General features: G+C 33.0%; 2 protein-coding genes across 3 annotated transcripts in view; one reads left to right on the top strand and one right to left on the bottom strand.

Annotated features, from left to right (window-relative positions):
* LOC143069314 (golgin subfamily A member 5-like) overlaps positions 1 to 14,377 on the top strand; it is a 60,465-nt gene extending 46,088 nt beyond the window's left edge. For both annotated transcript variants that reach the window (XM_076243881.1, XM_076243880.1), the window contains exons 13-15: positions 1,875 to 1,971; positions 8,632 to 8,695; positions 11,169 to 14,377. In XM_076243881.1, coding sequence (XP_076099996.1) covers positions 1,875 to 1,971; positions 8,632 to 8,695; positions 11,169 to 11,264 — 257 coding nt within the window. In that variant the 3' untranslated portion in view covers positions 11,265 to 14,377. The remainder of the gene's footprint in view (positions 1 to 1,874; positions 1,972 to 8,631; positions 8,696 to 11,168) is intronic.
* LOC143069315 (alpha-soluble NSF attachment protein-like) overlaps positions 13,860 to 20,637 on the bottom strand; it is a 49,437-nt gene continuing 42,659 nt past the window's right edge. Inside the window, exon 9 of the mRNA XM_076243882.1 lies at positions 13,860 to 19,908. Within this exon, the coding sequence (XP_076099997.1) occupies positions 19,762 to 19,908 (147 nt within the window). The 3' untranslated portion in view covers positions 13,860 to 19,761. The remainder of the gene's footprint in view (positions 19,909 to 20,637) is intronic.

Here is a 20,637-nt window from a genome sequence, read left to right as displayed (position 1 = left end):
TTACTTTTTGTAGATCTTCTCTTTTCAATAACATTCCAGGTTGTATCTGAAATCCACCTTTTCCTTGTACTGTCTCTAATTCCAAGTACATTTTCAGCTGTATCGTTAAACATAGTTTTTACTTTGTTCCAATGTTCATTTAGATCAGGACCAATGTTGTCATTGTTTTCACTGATATTTTGTAGTGTTTGGTATTGGTTCCTTATGCTGATGTTAAATTTTTGTCTTATCAGGTTGTCTTTAAGGCGGTGGATGTTATATGCTGTTCTGTTATGCTGTGGTCTGACTACCTTTCTCAGTTTAAGTTTAATTTTCCCAAGTAGAAGGTGCTGGTCACTTCCACAATCGGCTCCCCTTTTGACACAGACATCCATCAGAGACTTTCTCCATCTTCCGTTTACAATTATGTGGTCTATCTGGTTTTGGTCCCTGCCATTTGGTGAGTTCCATATAAGCTTGTGAATGTCCTTGTGTGGAAATAAGGAACCTCCAATAACTAGATCATTCAAGCCGCATAAATCTACTAATAATCCACCATTTTCATTGCATTCTCCACATACATGTCTGCCCATTATTCTTTCCTTACATGAGTTATCTGCCCAATCTTCGCATTTAGATCACCAATTACAAGACATAAATCATGTGCTGGTACTTTACTGACAAGGGATTGTAATTTTTTGTAAAATTTATTCTTGTCCTCAATCCTAGCTTCTTTGGTAAGTGCATAGCATTGAATCACTGACAGTTTTGAGTATTTTGAGTAAAACCTTGCCATAATAAGCCTTTCATCCACTGGTTGCCATTCTAGAAGAGCTCTTTTTGCTTCCTTGCTTAGTACTAAAGCAACTTCCTCATAGTGTTTGTTGTCTGTTTGTCCTGAGTACAGTCTCACCTGTGTCTACATCTACATTCACTGACACCTAGTATACTGATGTTATACCTTCTCATCTGGTTGACAACTTGTGCTGTTTTTCCCGTCTCATACATGGTTCGCACATTCCATGCCCCTATGCTGAGAAAATTTTTTGGTGTTAAGAGTCCACACTTCTTGCCCCTAGCTGCATTTCTGCTTTCACTAGGCACATTTATTGGGTCATCTGTATGAAGTATGTTCTCGTTCACGCAATTCAGTGTTTCTTTTGGTGTGGTTTCTGTAATTAGCTTCTTTTTACTCTGCCTGGTGATTAGCCATGCGAGAAACCTACTACCTGCAGGATGGAGTTTTGCTGTCTGGGTTTTCTTTCTCATAGACGATTGCCTGACATGGCTGATGAGTTCCATCTTCCCAGCTTTTCTTTCTGGGTCTGCTCCCATAGCCTTTGATCTTCCAAGATCAAATCACAAGACAGTGGTACTATTTACCCATAGTTGGGACAAGGTTGATGAGTGCAAGGGCGTGTCCATGCACCAATGGGCCTACACACTGCACCTCTAGGGCCCTTGCTGCTCCGATATCCTCTACAATAATGCCCAGAATGCTAGATCCTAGTTACCATGTGCTGTCGCGAGGAGGCATTATAGAAGTCTTGAATAGTGTAAAGGCTATGTACTGGCAGAAAGACTTACACACTCGGCTTTCTTTTCATCTGCAATGCAGGCTAGCCAGTGGTGATAGAGATCCTTTGGCTCTAACCACAAGAGAAGCTTACACAATCCTGTGGAACAAACCACCAGCACACACATCATCAGAAAAAACATCCTATGTTGCCAATGTAAAAAAAAATAGCTAAGCCATCTTGAAAAAAAACAAGAGTGAATTGACTAGGTAAGTCCCATAAAACTGTAAAAAGAAAAAGTAAATTATAGCAAATGGTATATAAGAGTATTTGCATTGATAAAAATATTTCTGAATTTCATGATATTTTTTTTTACAGTCCGACAAAGACTACCAGCTTTCATGAGAGAAACCCCAACTGATGCAGAAGTGACAAAGAAGATGAAAAGAGCTGTATCTACCATTGACAAATTTAGGTTAGGCAGCAACCACCATTTGATTTTCTGGGGGGGGGGGGGGGGGCCTTTGGATTTTTTTTCTGGACAATCTTTTTTTTTTCGCCTGTGGCGAAAAACAATCTATTTAAGTCGAAAACAATTTTTTCTTTCAATTTTAGCATTACATATAGTGGCAGCTGAGGGTTAAACAAACAATTTTATTTTCTCAGAATCCAAAACAAATTATTTTTTTCTCCAAAAAAATCCATACCCCCCCCCCCCCCCCCCCCCCCCAGAAAATCAAATGGTTGCTGCCTTATATAGGTTTTTTACAAACATTATCTGAATCACAATTTCTGTCCTTCCTCTTCCAATGCATAACTTTTGTACCCTAAGACTGGGTTTAACAAAACTGTGTATACTTTGTATACAGTTGCATCATTAACTGGGGGAGGGAGAGGGGCATATACAAAACTCAGGTCACTCTAACCTTAAAGTTGACCTTTGGCCCTATAGTAAAACCTTGTACAATTCGTGTCTGGCTAAAAACTTTTCTACCATTGGATGACGATACTTAGTATGTGACCTTGTTGTGTGTCAAATTCTAAATTTATAATCTGTTACACCTTTTCAACCGGAATTTTCAAAGGTTTTTGATTTGGTGATGTATGGCAGGCCGGCGGCTGCCAAACAGAGTCCATTCAATAACATGAAAACGCTTAGATGATTTTTTTTTCAAAATTCGATATGTTGTTCCCTGTGACTAAATGAAGGTCAAGTTCAATTTTCATGATTTTAGCTTTTCTCCTAGTTGACCTACATCATTTTTATACGACCGCAAAATTTATTGGTATCATGTCGTTGACAGTGTCAGCGTCGTCCGAAGAAGGATGGTTTCCAGATAATTAATTGAGTATAAGTAAATAGAAATGAATAAAATTTTAACACAATGTTTATAACCACAAAAAGGAAGGTTGGGATTAATTTTTGGGTGATGGTTCCTAAGGTTTAGGAATTAGGGGCCCAAAGGGGCCAAAAACAAGCATTTATCTAGTTTCAGGACAATAAGTTGTGTATAAGTATTTCAATTGCTCTGAAATTGTACCACAATGTTTAATATTATAAGTAAAAGGTTGGGATATATTTAAAGGGTTATGGGGCAAACAGTCAAGGAATAAAGGGCCAAAAAGGGGCCAAAAACAAGCATTTTTGTAGTTTCAAGAAAATAACTTGTGTAAAAGTGTATGAATCTTTCTAAAATTATACCACAAGATTCCATACTACTAAGGGATGGTAAGGATTGACTTTGGGGGGTTATGGTTCAAATCAATTATGAATTAGGGGCAAAGAAGGGGGAAAACAAGGTTTTTTTCTGGTTAAAGGACAGTTTAGACAATTTGAAAGCAGTGTAAGGGAGGTATTCCAAAAGTAATATTTGAGCTACTTCACACTGATTTTAAATATGTGTATTGGAATTTTGCCAATAATTTCAATATTCATTAACCCCATTGGAAATTTGCAAATAACTTTAGTATAATAAATTTCATTGGAAATTTGCCAATAACTTGAGTATAATTAGAAATTTGCCAATAAGTTTAGCATTATTGGAAATTTGCTAATAACTTAAGTATAAATAAATATAAATCATTGAAATTTCAACACAAGGTTTGAAACCACAAAGGTACGTTGGGATTGATTGTGGGGGTTATGGTCCCTTTGGTTTAGGAATAAGGGGAATAGAAGGGGCCCAAAGACATATTTTTCAAGTGTCCAATATTACTTGTGGAACAGTGTATAGAATTGCCTGAAATTGTATCACAAGTTTCCACACCACAAAAGGATGGTTAGGATTGGAGTTGTCAAGTTATGACTCAATCTGTTTATGAATTAGGGGCAAAAAAGGGGGAAAACAAGGGTTTCCTGGTTAATGGACAATTACTTCAGCAATTTTTATACGACCGAAAAAATTGAAAATATATATTGGTATCAAGTTGGCATCGTCGTCTGCGTCCTCGTCGTCCTCGTCATCCGAATACTTTTAGTTTTCGCACTCTAACTTTAGTAAAAGTGAAAAGAAATCTGTGAATTTTAACACAAGGTTTATGACCACAAAAGGGAGGTTGTGATTGATTTTGGGAGTTTTGGTTCCAACAGTTTAGGAATTAGGGGCCAAAAAAGGGCCAAAATAAGCATTATTCTTGGTTTTCGCACAATTACTTTAGTATAAGTAAATAGAAATCAATGAAATTTAAACACAAAGTTTATGACCACAAAAGGAAGGTTGGGATTGATTTTGGGAGTTGAGGTCTGAACAGTTTAGGAATTAAGGGCCAAAAAGGGGCCCAAATAAGCATTTTTCTTGGGTTTATGCACCATAACTTGAGTATAAGTAAATAGAAATCTATGAAATTAAAACACAAGGTTTATGACCATAAAAGGAGGGTTGGGATTGATTTTGGGAGTTTTGGTCCCAACAGTTTAGGAATAACGGGCCCAAAGGGTCCAAAATTAAACTTTGTTTGATTTCATCAAAAATTGAATAATTGGGATTCTTTGATATATCAAATCTAACTGTGTAACTAGATTCTTAATTTTTGGTCCCGTTTTCAAATTGGTCTACATTAAGGTCCAAAGGGTCCAAAGTTTGACTGTCCCTTTGCAGGGTTGGCAAAGTATTACCCGCCCGGGAAAACCCAGGCGGGAATTCCCGGGTTTTCCCGGGCTGGGCAATACTCCCAGAAATGGGTAATACTGGGTAATACTGGGCAATAAGACTTTTTAAGCTTATTTTAACACAAAATAGTAAAGTCTTGTTGTAGTTTCATAGTATTATAGCTAAATATATACATTTTATACAGATAACCATTGAGAGTCATGTTTCTAGAAGATTGAAAATTCAATTTCATTCTTTTTTCCACTACTTCTATGTAGGCAGAATACAAAATTTGAATATTTTAGGATTATCAATACCTTGTTAATTTCCATGTATTGTTTCAACTATCCAAACTTTAAAAAAAATGCATTTTATAAAATCAAATCAAATCAAATCAAATATTTAATTATAGTCTCACCTCTCTACATGTACAATACAAACATGAATACAATATATACAACATGTTTTAATTAAAAGTACAAAACAATCTTAAAAACATTCGAGAGCCACTCTCAAAAGAGTTATGAGAGACTTTTACATAAAAAGGACAGCTCGATAAAAATACAAAACATTTTTTATCTATATAAAACATTCTTCCTTTGAATTAAAATATCATGGCAGATTTTGGCAGAATAAAAGCACAAATTTTCATTTGTAAATAAAAATATAAATTTTTCATCATCATTTAAGTCTAAAAAATCAATATTAAAAGAAACTGCTCTAGTAAAAACCTCTTGTCTTGCATGTGAATATAAAGGGCATTTGAGTAAAACATGTTTCTCATCTTCAATGAGTTTCTGTTGCATACATGAATCATTAAAACAAAATCTATTTTCACTTAAAACCCCTTCATATCTGCCTGTTTCAATTCTTATTGGCGCCACACCACATAGCACCAAAATAGCACAATAGTGCTGAAAGTTTAAGTGGTGTCAAAAGTCTAAAATATTTCTTATATACTTGATTTTCATTTAAAATGAAAGTCCTACAAAAGATCAAATAATCGTTGATTAAAAAAACTATTTAACTAAACAGAGCACCTTTGGTCAGGGTTTTTTTTTGTATGAAGTTTCATGTAGGGTACTGTTTTATGGGTGACTATTGGCCTGTTTATTTTTATAGCAGTGTTTATGTGAATTATAAATTTAAATGTCTATGCAATCATATTGCTAAATAAACACCCTACAGGGTCAAGTCATTAAACTTTATAGAAATGAAAAGGCTGAATATTGTTATATAAACATATCAATGTCCTAATCTGAATAATTACTTATTAATTAGTGATGTACATATAAATTATGCAAAAGTAATTGTTCTTACATTTTCTTGTTAATTCTTAATGTAAGATATATACATTTGAAAATGAATTCTTTGAATTTATGTTAACAGTTTGACCAATCTAGACGAGAGGGTGGTTTAATAGACTTTCAGAAGAAAATTATTGATAAATGCCTTTTCCAATTAGTATTTGTGTAATGTGTGCCTACATGTTTACTTGTCTCATAGTTGCAAGAATAGTACTTTTCAAATGTATATACACTTGTATTATCACTCTCAAACAAGTAAACTAATTTATAAATCAAAATGTGTTTATAAATATCTTAAATGTATTGCAATTGAGTTTGATCACTGAATCCTCTTTAAAATTCAGGGCAGTATTTTATATTACCCAGTATTGCCCAGTATTACCCATTAAAACCCAGTAAAACCCGGGTTTTCCCAGTATTTCCCACTGGGCTGGGCAATACTCATAAAACCCGGGTTTTTGCCAACCCTGTCCCTTTGGTATCTTTCGTCCCTCTTTTAAACTTGGTTTGATTTTAACAAAAATTGAATCCTTGGGGTTCTTTGATATGCTGAATCTAAAAATGTACTTAGATTTTTGATTATTGGCCCAGTTTTCAAGTTGGTCCAAATCGGGGTCAAAATTAAACTTTGTTTGATTTCATCAAAAATTGAATAATTGGGTTCTTTGATATGCCAAATCTAACTGTGTATGTAGATTCTTAATTTTTGGTTCCGTTTTCAAATTGGTTTACATTAAAGTCCAAAGGGTCCAAAATTAAACTAAGTTTGATTTTAACAAAAATTGAATTCTTGGGCTTCTTTGATATGCTGAATCTAAACATGTACTTAGATTTTTTATTATGGGCCCAGTTTTCAAGTTGGTCCAAATCAGGATCCAAAATTATTATATTAAGTATTGTGCAATAGCAAGAAATTTTCAATTGCACAGTATTCAGCAATAGCAAGAAATTTTCAATTGCACAGTATTGTCCAATAGCAAGATATTTTCAATTGCACAGTATTGCGCAATAGCAAGAAATATCTAATTGCACAGTATTGTGCAATAGCAAGAAATTTTCAATTGGAGTTATCTTTCTTTGTCCAGAATAGTAGTTGAATCAACTTAAATCATTATTTTATACAATATACAATGTATATTCACTTTTACTACCAACTGATAAATTAAAACAATCTTTACCATTCAGTGATAACAAGCACTTTTTTACATTTTAATATTTTATAATGTATTTAAATGAGTAGTTATTGTTGCAAACTCCATTAGAAATTTGAATTGAGATCAGTTTTGGAATAAGGGAAAGGGGGATGTGAAACAAAAATTGGAAAGGTGGGGGGGTCAATTTTTCTCATTTCAGATTTCATAAATAAAAAGAAACCTATGCTGTGTCAACTATTTAATCACAATCCAAATTTAGAGCTGAATCCAGCTTGAATGTTGTGTCCATACTTGCCCCAACCATTCAGGGTTCAACCTCTGTGGTCGTATAAAGCTGCGCCCTGTGGAGCATCTGGTTCTCATTTCAGAAATTAGAAAGAAAATTTCTTCAACAGCCTAGTGTATTGCTCAAAAGCAAAAAATTAAATTGTTAAGTTTATTAGACCACATTCATTCTGTGTCAGAAACCTATACAGTGTCAACTTTTTAATCACAATCCAAATCCAGAGCTATATCAAGCTTGAATGTAGTGTCCATACTTGCCCCAACTGTTCAGAATTCTACCTCTGTGGTCGTATAAAACTGCGCCCTGCGGAGCATCTGGTTAATATCAGGATTGAGTTATTTCTTTTTTTACAGAAATGGTTGATTATATATATAAAGTTTGGTTACATTAAGTGTTTTAAAATAAGTATCTCCTGTTATCAGATTATGACAGAGCATGTGGTAAAAGTCTTATCTCCCAATTATCATTGGAGTGACAGATTTATTTGAAAATTCTCTGTTTCCTAAGTGAAGTGCTGATGATTATAAGCTTTATAGGACTGTATAAATATAGTAAGAAATGTACTCGTAATTTTGAGACAGTTTGAAGATAATTAAATTAAGTCTCCTTAAAACATATATATTCTTAACATGCTTAAGAATATGCTTTTATCTTGTAAACGGTTCAGATCCCCACCCCTAAACCGTATATATTCTTGTATGGTCGAATAAAAAATCAAATGAAATATTGGAAGAGTCCCTGGCGTTTACCCAAACCCGCGCTTCTGTTTGATAACTTGTAAACTATCGAGATCCTTACCCCATAACCATATATATTCATGTATTGGACAATAAAACAAATCAAATCAAATTAAGGGGGAGTCCCTGGCGGTCACTCTCACCCCCTCCGGTTTAAGGACTTGTAAATGGTCGAGATCCCCACCACTAACACTAAACCATGGATATTCTTGTATGGGACAATAAAACAAATCCACTGAAATATAGGGGAATTCCACTGGGATCAGAGCTGTTTTAAGTTTAAATGTTGTGTACATATTTGCTCAACCTCTGCAGGAAAATCCTTTTAGGTGTCTGTGATGTATGTTTACACAATTTTGACTACTGGATCTCTATAGCATGTTAAGAGGGATTACTTGCACTTATGTGTATTGATAAGTATATGACAAAAAGCCTTATCCAGCTTCTATTGTGCTTTGATTATCTTTTGTTTTGAGGCAATACAAATCTTATGAATTAATTTATCTTTGAAAACTGAAATCCCCAAATATTAACTGATTTTTTGATTTTTTTTCAATTTCAGCATCAGACTTGGAGTGTTCCTAAGAAGAAATCCCATGAGTCGAATTTTCATTATTTTGTATATGGTAAGAAAATAATATTGTGACATGTTGCAGGACTATTTCGAATGTAGAACAATATCTGCTTAACTGAGATTATCCATAACTTTCTGTTGACCCTATGACTTGTGTTGCAGAAAGCTTGACACCTGGAGGCAGAAGCCACTGGGTTAACTTACTACATACCCTAAATTGGGAAATTTTGGCATTGGGATATTTTGGCGGTTTTCTTTAGAAAGGCATATGTATGTAATTTTGGAATTAATTAATGCAATTAATATGTTTAATTTTGTAACAACAGGAGTGAGCAAAATCATTCATATTTTCCTTTATTTACCCTTTTATTGACAAAATATTATTGAATTTCTCAATTGAGAAACACAACACAGTTAAACTAATGAAGGAATCTGATATGGATGCAATTGCAAATAATTCCAATTATCATGGTTCAAAGCTGCAAGAAGTAATGAAATATAATCTTTTATTATATACTTCGTAGTAAATACAGATAAATTGTATGTGTAATACAATGAATGGCAAGCGTGCTGTATCAGCCACCCGTGATGATATCGATATCAGCACGGTTGCAAAAGCTTTTAACACCTTTAATCTGTATGAGGCATCACGTCATCGATTGCAATCACTGTTGCAAAGCTTTATCAAAACCCTAATCTGTATGACGTCATGTCAAACCTATAATCTGTATGACGTCATTTAAAACCTCCTAATCTGTATGACGTCATGTCACATAAAAAACATCTACTTGAGGTATATGTATATAATAAAGTGTATATGATATGGCTTTTTTAATATCACACACCGTATCAACCCTTAACCAATATAATCCCTCGAGCAGAGCTCTTGGGATTATATTGGTGTCTCTGGTTGATACGGATGCGATTTTGAAAACGCCATATGATATTCTCTATGAATATTGAATTCACTATATAAACAGATTATTTATTTTTAACACATATCATACAAAAATAAATTTTGATTATATCTATATATTGCAGTACAGGATAATCTATTGGCCATCAAGGATTTAATTTTAATCCTTGCATCTCTGGCAGGACGGTTTACTCCTGGTTTGCCCACTTTTAATTATACCAATTATCTATTAGTAAAGAAAGTAAAAAAGAAAAAGGTTTAATGAGCATACCATTGTTTAGTCTGTTCCAACTTAAGTAAATAGATTATTAGTGTTTTCTATTTATTCAATAGCTGGAGTCTGGTGTCTATTAATCTGAATCTTCATCTTTTTTGGTGGGCGGGCTCCTCTGGCTGCATACTGTATAATATTACATTCCTCTAGCTGCATAGTGGATAATATTACATTCTATTATTGCTTTAACCTGGTCTTCTTCAGTACCTCAATGATCTCAAAGATGTTTAGGTGAGCATTTTGGAGTCTCTACTCAATTTTGTTATGTCATCCAGATCTCAGAAAAAAAAATTCCCATATACCTTTATATAACACAAGGTACTTAACTCGTGATTTAGAAAAATGTCAGGCGAGGAAAAAATTCTGTTATATGCCAATTTCTCGGCTGTCAACCCACCAGAACTTGTTATGTCGTAAATCTAAATTGATTTATCTTCACAATGGTATTTAATTCGCCTACTTTTGTTGTCGGAATCATCCGTAGCAATCCTACCCAAATATGTCAATTGTAATTATTTCATCTACAGACGATGGATTTGCAATTAATGCGTCACGTCTCTTTATATATCTCGGTTTCCGATTGGTCAATTTTATGGGAAAGTCTAAATGATTCTCAGAGTTATCTGATCTTGCTACATTTCATACGTAAAGTCAAGAGAGTCTGAATGACATTGACGTCATGGGAAAATTTGTAACTTATTAGATATACCACAAATAACACTTGTTAGATTTTTTCAAGGAATCTTTTACAATTTTACTAACCAACTGATAAGTTCTTTCTGAAATAATTTTTATAATTAATCATTTACTGCAAGACGTTTATTGCCAATTTTTTGTCGTTAGACGAAATAATTACGATCAACATACTTTGGAAGGATGGCTACGGATGATTGCGACTACAAAATTAGGCGTCTTATATACCATTGTGAAGATAAATCAATTTAGATTTACGACATAACAAGTTTTAGTGGGGTTGACAGCCAAGAAATTGGCATATAAGTACCTTGTGTTATATAAAGGTATAATATAGGATTTTTTTTTATCTGAGACGAGTGCCTGTGCTTGGATAAATGAAAAAGTGACATGCTGAATTTGTAAACTTTTATTGATTGTTATAAAACTTGGACAGAGACTGTTCAACTGTTCAAGACGAAGAAATAGCATTTAAAGATTATTTTTTTTAAATCTGTATTTAACTGATGAATGGACTCACTTTTTTAATCAACATTTACTGACAGTAGCAATCTCAGCCAAGACACAAGAGTTCTGCCGAACCCCTGATATTTTTTTCTTATTTTGTGCCATATAACTATCAAATAGATGTTTTTGTTGTAGGTTTTGCTTCATGTTTGGGTGATGGTAGTGCTTATGACTTATCAACCAGAAATACACGCTACAGACTCCAAACAACCACACGATCCACAGACTTGAAGTCGTATTTCAAATGTGATTGTATGATTAAATACCTTGTGCCTATATAGAACATACTGTTACAGTAATAATGCTATATGTATCATTTATGCTGCACTTGAAATTCATATTTTGTTTATTATCAATGTATTGGTGATACTGGACAGCATTCTAAAGCTCTGTGTAACAGTTAAAGGGAGATTTGATAAATCATTTCAACTGTATGTGGAATGATTTAACTAATATGTAAAACCTTTATGTTTGAGCTGTCATTTTATCAACTGAAAGAAAGGGTATCACCACACCTTATTTCTAGCATATCTATAGGAGTTTTGTTGTTTATTCATGTATCAAAACAAATAGTACAATTATCCATCAGATCTTGGTAAATGTATTATTAGATTGGTGTGTGTATAAATGTTTTGATCTCTGAAATTGTACCACATGGTTCCATACATTTAAAAGGTTTTGATTGATTCACATTTAAGTCCAAAAGGTCCAAAAATTAAAGTTAGTTTTATTTCATTGAATTAATATCTTTGATATATATGTGGAATCTAACTGCATATTTATATTTTAAATTTTGGGCCAGGATTTAAAATTGGTCCACTAAAAAGTCCAAAGGATCCAAATTCAAACTGATTGATTTCAACAAAAATAAAAAATATGGGGGTTCACATTGTATTTTCTCTGAAACCTTCATTTCTCAAAAGATATTAATTAAAAGTTTTAAGAAAAAAGAAAAAAGTGTTTTTAAGTTATTGCCAAAGTACCTGGGATAGATAAAATATATGCAACGCAGGGGACATAGGATTTCTTTTATTTTATTTTTCCAGAAACATTTAATGTGTGCATCTAAATTGGTTAGTGCCAAGTTAGATATTACAATCACATAGAATCTGATGTCCTCTTAAACCTTGTCTCAATTATCCACAGTGTGAAAGGTAGAAAATTTGTTGATTACTTATTCTTTTTATTGGGAAAAGATAGAGCTATCTTATATCTTATACTTTTGGCAAGTCTTTATTTGGATGCATCACATTTGCTCGCATTTGAGGATTATTCTTTTTTACGTTTCCTCGCAGCTACATTTTGCTTGCAGGTAAAACATGTAGTTCATAATAGAGATTCTGATAGTTGGTTTAAACTGGTGTATAATTTTAATTATATTTTATAATAATATATTTTTATATGACCAAATTTTGTGGTTGTATAATGTTATGTTGTCAGCTGTAGGTTTCGTAGTCAAGACATTTGGTTTCTAAACAATAAATTGAGTATAATATGTGTATGAATTAATCTCTGTAAAATTGTACAGGAAGGTTGTGATTGATTTTGGAGCTTGTTGTTTTGTTTAGGAATAAAAAAAAAGAGGGCCATAAACATTTTTCTTGTTTCTTGATTTTTAGGTAAAGATTGCAGGAAATGCAATCAAAACCTTAAGGGACTGGCTTGATATCTGAATATTCTAAGGCTGATTGCTACCTTTTTTGATACACAAAATATAGTGCATTAACTTTAACATTCTATACATACTATCCTTGAACATTTCCAGAATTTTATCAATGTAATTTATGCTCAGATATTCAAGGCACAAAATGATGTTTCACTTGTCAAGATAATTACATAGTTTTTACAAGGTGCAGGAATCTAATATCTGTTCAAAAAATATAAATAATGTCATTGTTATCCTCATCTGTAAAAATTGGAGTTATCTTCCTTTGTCTAGAATTGCTGTTAAATCAACAACAACCAATGCAATATTTAATTTTACTTCCCACTGATGAATTGAAGCAATCATTACTGTTCAGTGCTTTCAAGCACTTTGATTGTTTAAGTGTATGGATCTTTTTGTAGTTGTACCACAAGGTATGCAAAAAAGGAAAGTTGGGATTGATTTTGGAGGTAATGGCCTTAACCGTTATCATTAATTGCTACATAGGGACAAATTTTATTACACAATATACATGAATAGATGATAAAAACCACAAGTATTTTGAATTGAGTCCTTGTGGTCAATTGAGACCAATACCAAGGGCCAAGGTCATATTCTATATTTTGACTCTTTTGTATTTATGCCACTGACATTTCTTGTGATATATATGTTTTTGAAATTTCGTACACATTATAATTTGCGTAGGGTTATTGTACAAGTTGTCAGTATTTTGATGCACACCTGCTTTCACCAGTTGATACAAGTTTATCTTGAAAAAGTAACCAGTTCGATGTTGTACTCACAAATTTATATACTTGAACCTGAAACTAAGCATTTGTCATAAAATCATGTCATAAATCTACAAATGAGAACATTGATTAATTTAGATAATATTTTTATTTTTTGACTAATCCAAATTCTTTGTCCACAAAATATATTTTAGTGTTTTTATATAAACTTTGTGTCAGTACTATGTGTAAGACTAGCATAAAATTGTGGATATAAAACAGTCATAAGCATAACCAAAGACACTGTGCTGACTTTATCTAACTATGAAAAAACCCACAAAATACTGATAACTTGTACAAAAATACTGTACAAATCATAATTTGTACACAACACCAGGAACACATGTATTGATTAGATATACTGTTCAGACAACATATATAAAAAAAGACTAGTGTAAATTGTTTGCTTTATTGTGATGAAGATATGCGATACATTTGGTGTGAATTGAAACAATTTATTGAGCTATATTGATCTTTCAAAATTATATTATTGTCCACCAACGTGAAAATTGAGTCAAGGTTGTAGGTCAATGTCATTTTAAAGGCACTAGCTACCGTTTCATTGAAATATAAAGATATTAAAATAAGTCTTGATACATTGGAGACTAATTGCCGGAATGCAGGGTTGGGTAAGTACTGATATAACAATAACATTTGCAGGGCTGCCAAGTCTCACGCATTTAGAGTGAGACTCGCGCATGTTCATGCTTTTTTGGTGGCATTTTCCTTTGATCTATTGTTTTTTTTCTCTTTGATCTTTTCAATTTTGGCCAAATCTCACGCATTTGCTTCATGAAAAGTTGGCAGAACTGCATTTGTGTCTATGGTTACATTGTGTTATTGTTACATTAATGCACTTAAATGTACACTGGGATTATTAATCATGTATTTAAATAAAACATGAAAACTTGTATTTGAATTTTACATACAATTTTTATGCCCCATGGGCAGTATGTTTTTGGTCCATGCGTCCTTTTGTCTGTCAGACGTGTCTTTCCCGGTTTTTGGTCTGTCTGGTTATAGTTTTTGGTCAGGGTAGATTTTGATGAAGTTGAAGTCATATCAACTTGAAACTTGGTACACATGTTCCCTATGATATGATCTTTTCAATTTTAATACCATTTTATTAATAGAAATGATAGTGTGAGTGTTCTATGGACACACTCTTGTTAAAATTTACAATGGACTTGCTTTTTCGACATAAGTCGTTGGCTCGACAACAATTACAATTTTTGAATTTATAAAGGGGTATAACTCTAGAACAGTAAAACTGACACAACCATAACTCAAATTTAATCAGTATTTTGTGATAATGAGCATTGTGTATAAGTTTCATAACATTTGGTTGAGACAAACTAAAGTTGGAGACGAAAATTCAACTTGACCTGTGTTTTGTGGAAATAAGTATTGCTTATAAGTTTCATAAAATTTGGTTTTGGAAAACTAAGTTAGAGACCAGAAACCAATTTTTGGATGTACGGATGTATGTACAAGTAAGGGACGTACATACTTACAGACAACTAGAGGCTCTAAAGAGCCTGTGTCGCTCACCTTGGTCTATGTGAATATTAAACAAAGGAAGCAGATGGATTCATGACAAAATTGTGTTTTGGTGATGGTGATGTGTTTGTACATCTTACTTTACTGAACATTCTTGCTGCCTATAATTATCTCTATCTATAATGAACTTGGCCCAGTAGTTTCAGTGGAAATGTTAGTTAAAATTTACAAATTTTATGAAAATTGTAAAAAATTGACTATAAAGGACAATAACTCCTAAAGGGGTCAACAGACCATTTTGGTCCTGTTGACTTATTTGTAGATCTTACTTTGCTGAACAATTTTGCTGTTTACAGTTTATCTCTATCTATAATAATATTCAAGATAATAACCAAAAACAGCAAAATTTCCAATTCAGGGGCAGTAACCTATCAAAGGGTTGTCCGATTCATCTCAAAATTTGAGGGCAGATAGATCTTGACCTAATACAATTTTACCCCATGTCAGATTTGCTCTAAATGCTTTGGTTTTTGAGTGATAAGCCAAAAACTGCATTTTACCCCTATGTTCTATTTTTAGCCATGGCAGCCATCTTGGTTGGTTGGCCGGGTCAAAACTAGAGTTAAACTAGATACCCCAATAATGATTGTGGCCAAGTTTGGTTTAATTTGGCCCAGTAGTTTCAGAGGAGAAGATTTTTGTAAAAGTTAACGACGCTGGACGACGCTGGACGCTAAGTGATGAGAAAAGCTCACTTGGCCCTTTGGGCAAGGTGAGCTAAAAAAAGGGTAAAACTTTATATGGTGGGGATATAACAATAGCAGTATGACGAAAGAAATAAAAAGTTTATATACACTAGATTCATAGAGGTGCTTATAACCCTGTAACACATTTTACAGTTGATGCTGTGAAATTTAGCATTGCCTAATAAAATTTGAGATTTTTGGTTTGTCATAATTATTTGGACTAGCACTAAGAGTAAGAAAGTCATTTTGCTATTACATGGACAGATTTTATTTCATCATGTAAATAATTGCTACAGCACTTTTCTTGATACACGTTGATTATTCTTAGTAGAATCTGACTTGTCTACCTTATTCTTGTAACAATTTGTGTACAAATGTAATGGTTAATGACTTAGTTCTCTAAAATTGATTTAACACACAAACATGTTTAAATCACCATTTAAAAGAACCCAAAAATTCAATTTTTGGTTAAACATTTAATTTAGGACTCTTTGTACCTAGATGTTGTATTATCTAACTAACAATGAAAATAATACAGGTATAGGCTGCATTTCTGTAAATATTGACAATGCAATTTTCTAAAAGAACTCTTTTTATGGCTGAAACTGCACTTTCACTATGACTTTTTGAAAAAAATTAAATCCTAGAACGGAAAATTTATATGCTCTACTATTTATAGCTCACCTGGCCCAAAGGATCAAGTGAGCTTTTCTCATCACTTGGCGTCCGGTGTTGTTAACTGTTACAAAAAACCCGGCCAACCAACCAAGATGGCCGCCATGGCTAAAAATAGCACATAGGGGTAAAATGTAGATTTTGGCTTATACCTCTGAAACCAAAGCATTAAGAGCAAATCTGACATGGTAAAATTGCTTATCAGGTCAAGATCTATCTGCCCTGAAATTTTCAGATGAATTGAACAACCCGTTGTTGGGTTGCTGCCCCTGAATTGGTAATTTTAAGGAAATTTTGCTGTTTTTGTTTATTATCTTGAACATTACTATAGATAAAGATAAACTGTAAACAGCAATAATGTTCAGCATAGTAAGATCTACAAAAAATTTAACATGACCAAAATGGTCAGTTGACCCCTTAAGGAGTTATTGCCTTTTATAGTCATTTTTTAACAATTTTTTTTTACAAAAATCTTCTCTTCTGAAACTGCAAAGACAAATTTAACCAAACTTGTTCACTATTATCATTAGGGTATCTAGTTTAAACTAGAGGCTCTCAAGAGCCTGTGTCGCTCACCTTGGTCTATGTGCATATTAAACAATGGACACAGACAAATTTATGACAAAATTGTATTTTGGTGATGGTGATGTGTTTTAGATACTTCTTTACTGAAAATTCTTGTTGCTACAATTATCTCTATCTATAATGAACTTGGCCCAGTAATTACATTGGAAATTTTTTTTCTAAAAATTTACAAAAATTTATGAAAATTGTTAAAAATTGACTATAAAGGGCAATGACTCCTTAAGGGGTCAATTGACTATTTTGGTCATGTTGACTTATTTGTAGATCTTATTTTGCTGAACATTATTGCTGTTTACAGTTTATTTCTATATATAATAATATTCAAGATAACCAAAATCTGCAAAATTTCAAAATTTCCTTAAAATTACTAATTCGGGGGCAGCAACCCAACAACAGGTTGTCCGATTTGTCTGAAAATTTATGGGCAGAAAGATCTTGACCTGGTTAACATTTTTACCTGTCAGATTTGCTCTAAATGCTATGGTTTCAGAGATATAAGCCAAAATCTACATTTCACCCCTATGTTCTATTTTTAGCCATGGCCACCATCTTGGTTGGTTTGACGGGTCACGCCACACATTTTTCAAACTAGATACCGAAATGATGATTGTGACTAAGTTTGGTTGGATTTGGCCCAGTAGTTCAGAGAAGATTTATGTAAAAGAATACTAAAATTTTTTAAAATGGTTAAAAATTGACTATAAAGGGCAATAACTCCTAAAGGGGTCAACTGACAAGTTTGGTCATGTTGACTTATTTGTAGATCTTACTTTGTTGAACATTATTGCTGTTTACAGTTTATCTCTTTCTATAATAATATTCAAGATAATAACCAAAATCTGCAAAATTTCCTTCAAATTACTAATTTCGGGGCAGCAACCCAATAACGGGTTGTCCGATTTGTCTGAAAATTTCAGGGCAGATAGATCTTGACCTAATAGACAATTTAACCCCCATGTCAGATTTGCTCTAAATGCTTTGGTTTCAGAGTTATAAGCCAAAATCTACATTTTACCCCTATGTTCTATATTTAGCCATGGTGGCCATCTTGGTTAGTTGGCCGGGTCACGCCTCACATATTTTAAACTAGATACTCCAATGATGATTGTGGCCAAGTTTGGTTAAATTTGGCCCAGTAGTTTCGGAGAAGATTTTTGTAAAAGTTTACAGACCACGGACGCCCAAGTGATGAGAAAAGCTCACTTGACCTTTCAGGTCAGGTGAGCTAAAATTGTGTCTGATGATCCTGCCTGGGAACCAAGATGGCGGACATTGCTAAAAATAGTACATAGGGTAAAATATAGTTTCAGAGGAGATTTCTGTAAAAGATTACAAAAATTTGCGAAAATTTGTTAAAATTGACTGTAAAGTCAACATGATCAAAATGGTCAAGTGAACCCTTAAGGAGTTTTTGCCCTTTATGGTCAATTTTTAACAATGTTCACAAATCTTGTAAATTTTTACAAAATATTTTAACTACTGGGCCAAGTTCATTATAGATAGAGATAATTGTAAGCAGCAAGAATGTTCAGTAAAGTAAGATCTACAAACACATCACCATCACCAAAACACAATTTTGTCATCAATCCATCTGTGTCCTTCGTTTATGATATGCCCATAGACCAAGTAGAGCAACACAGGCTCTTTAGAGCCTCTAGTTTTCAAAGGTCAAAATATCTTCTGTAAATTTTCAAAGGCTATTATTTTGGTAACAAGGTCACTTATGATTTTAAGAACACACACAAACAACAATACGTACATATCAACCTAGCAACTGAGTAATCCTTTAAAACAATGCATGTACACTGAGAAATTACAAAAAGACGATTTTACCTGTTTTGGGCTCTGCCATGTTGGGATCACCGTAATTGCAATTACAGTGATCAGTTCAAAACTAGTGATAGTTTTAGAGGAGAGGATTTTTGTAAAAGTTAACGGACGACGTACAACAATAAAATATGACATACGCCAAGTGATGAGAAAAACTCACTTGGCACTTCAGGACAGGTGAGCTAAAAATGGAGAGCTTACAAACCAAAATCGGACTAAAACTGTTCTCTATCTTTCATCTGAAATCAAAAGTGCGAAGGAGGAAGAGACAGACATAACTATATACCTTTGACTGATTAATACATAGGAATAAATACCAACACATGTTAATTGGAATGAAAAAAAAACACCACATATTTTAGTTGATAATACATTTTTCAAAAACTTAAAATGTACATATAAAACTCCTGAAATAATTTGAATATAATCTTTATCATAATAAAAAAAAGACTGCCATTCTTAACATGAAAGCAGAATATACGTTCATATAAACAATTCATGTGTGTCTTTTTATGGTAGTATGGGAGTTTTCTGCCATCTTGAATTGTAAAATAGCTGAACACAATATTCTAAAATTTTGTTATAAAGTCATATAATATGGATGCAGGAGTGCAACTTGTTAAAAGAACTTTGAATATTAAGTGGAGGTAACTCAGAACTGTACAAATTTACATGGAATTTTTATTACATTTTCAAATGTATCACCATGTATACTTCATTTTGGCAAAGTATAAAAAAATCTATCATTTGATCGTTTATACTCCCATACAACCTTAATTTGAGTGTTTGCATGCATTTCATAATTTTTTAATCAAATAATAAATCAAAAGACCAATAATAAAAAACTTATCATTGTAATCACTAAGTTACATTAAGTCAAACATTTATGTATACATCATTATAACAAAAGAATTAACATAATTGCACGAATGATTAATGAAATAAAGTAATGATATAAATTAACGCAAGTCTTCATCACTGACATTTTTCTTGATCCTTAGTAATATTGTTGTAGTCCACTGATCTAATCGTGAAATACTATCATACTCTTTAACAGCATCTGTAAAAGTATCAGCATTTTCTTCTTCCACTGCTTCCATTAATTTCTAAACAATATAAATACAATATCAATTACTGATATAGGTATTTGAAGCTAACTTAGGAACTGATGAGTCTTATGTAGACAAAACGTGCGTCCGGCATCTTAAATTATAGTCCTGGTACTTTTGATAAATAATTAGGCAAGGGTTTCTTTATTTATTGGCTTATGGATTGATTAACCCATTTTCAAGATTTACAGAAAAACAAAGTCCTCATTATCCCTGAGCTGTAAATAAAAATTTGTTAAGGATTCTGCTGAACCCTGTGTCGCCTATGATTGCTGCTGTCAGTATAAATTGTAATGTTGACTTAAAGTGAGTCAAAATACCACGAAGGTTTGACAAAGTTATTGATGACTGAAAACTTTAACCACTGACTAAACCTAAACAACTCTGAGGACAGAATCTAGGTACACTTAAAATGTCTTGATTTAGCAAGCTACAATTTACAGGCTCAACATAAATTATCTGTGAAGTAGCAACCACCTTAAATTATTGTAATAAACAGTTTTGTAATTTGAAGCTATTTTATCCTTGTTTACGAAAAGGACCTGTCAAAAAGAGAACAATGATAAGTAAAAAATAAACCCAAGACTTATATGGCAATGACATGCATTGTATGTCCAAAACAGCAGAGAAGAAATATTGTTATAGAGCTGAAGTACACAGTAATTCCAATTGTATTTGAGTGTTGTAAATCTAAAAAAAAAAACTTCCCAACGGACCATACAGAAC

The sequence above is a fragment of the Mytilus galloprovincialis genome, chromosome 3 (assembly GCF_965363235.1).
Source record: "Mytilus galloprovincialis chromosome 3, xbMytGall1.hap1.1, whole genome shotgun sequence".
In the NCBI taxonomy this organism is placed as follows: Eukaryota; Metazoa; Mollusca; class Bivalvia; order Mytilida; family Mytilidae; genus Mytilus; species Mytilus galloprovincialis.
The sequence above is the reverse complement of the archived record's forward strand: the minus strand, read 5'-3'. Positions and strand labels throughout refer to the sequence as shown.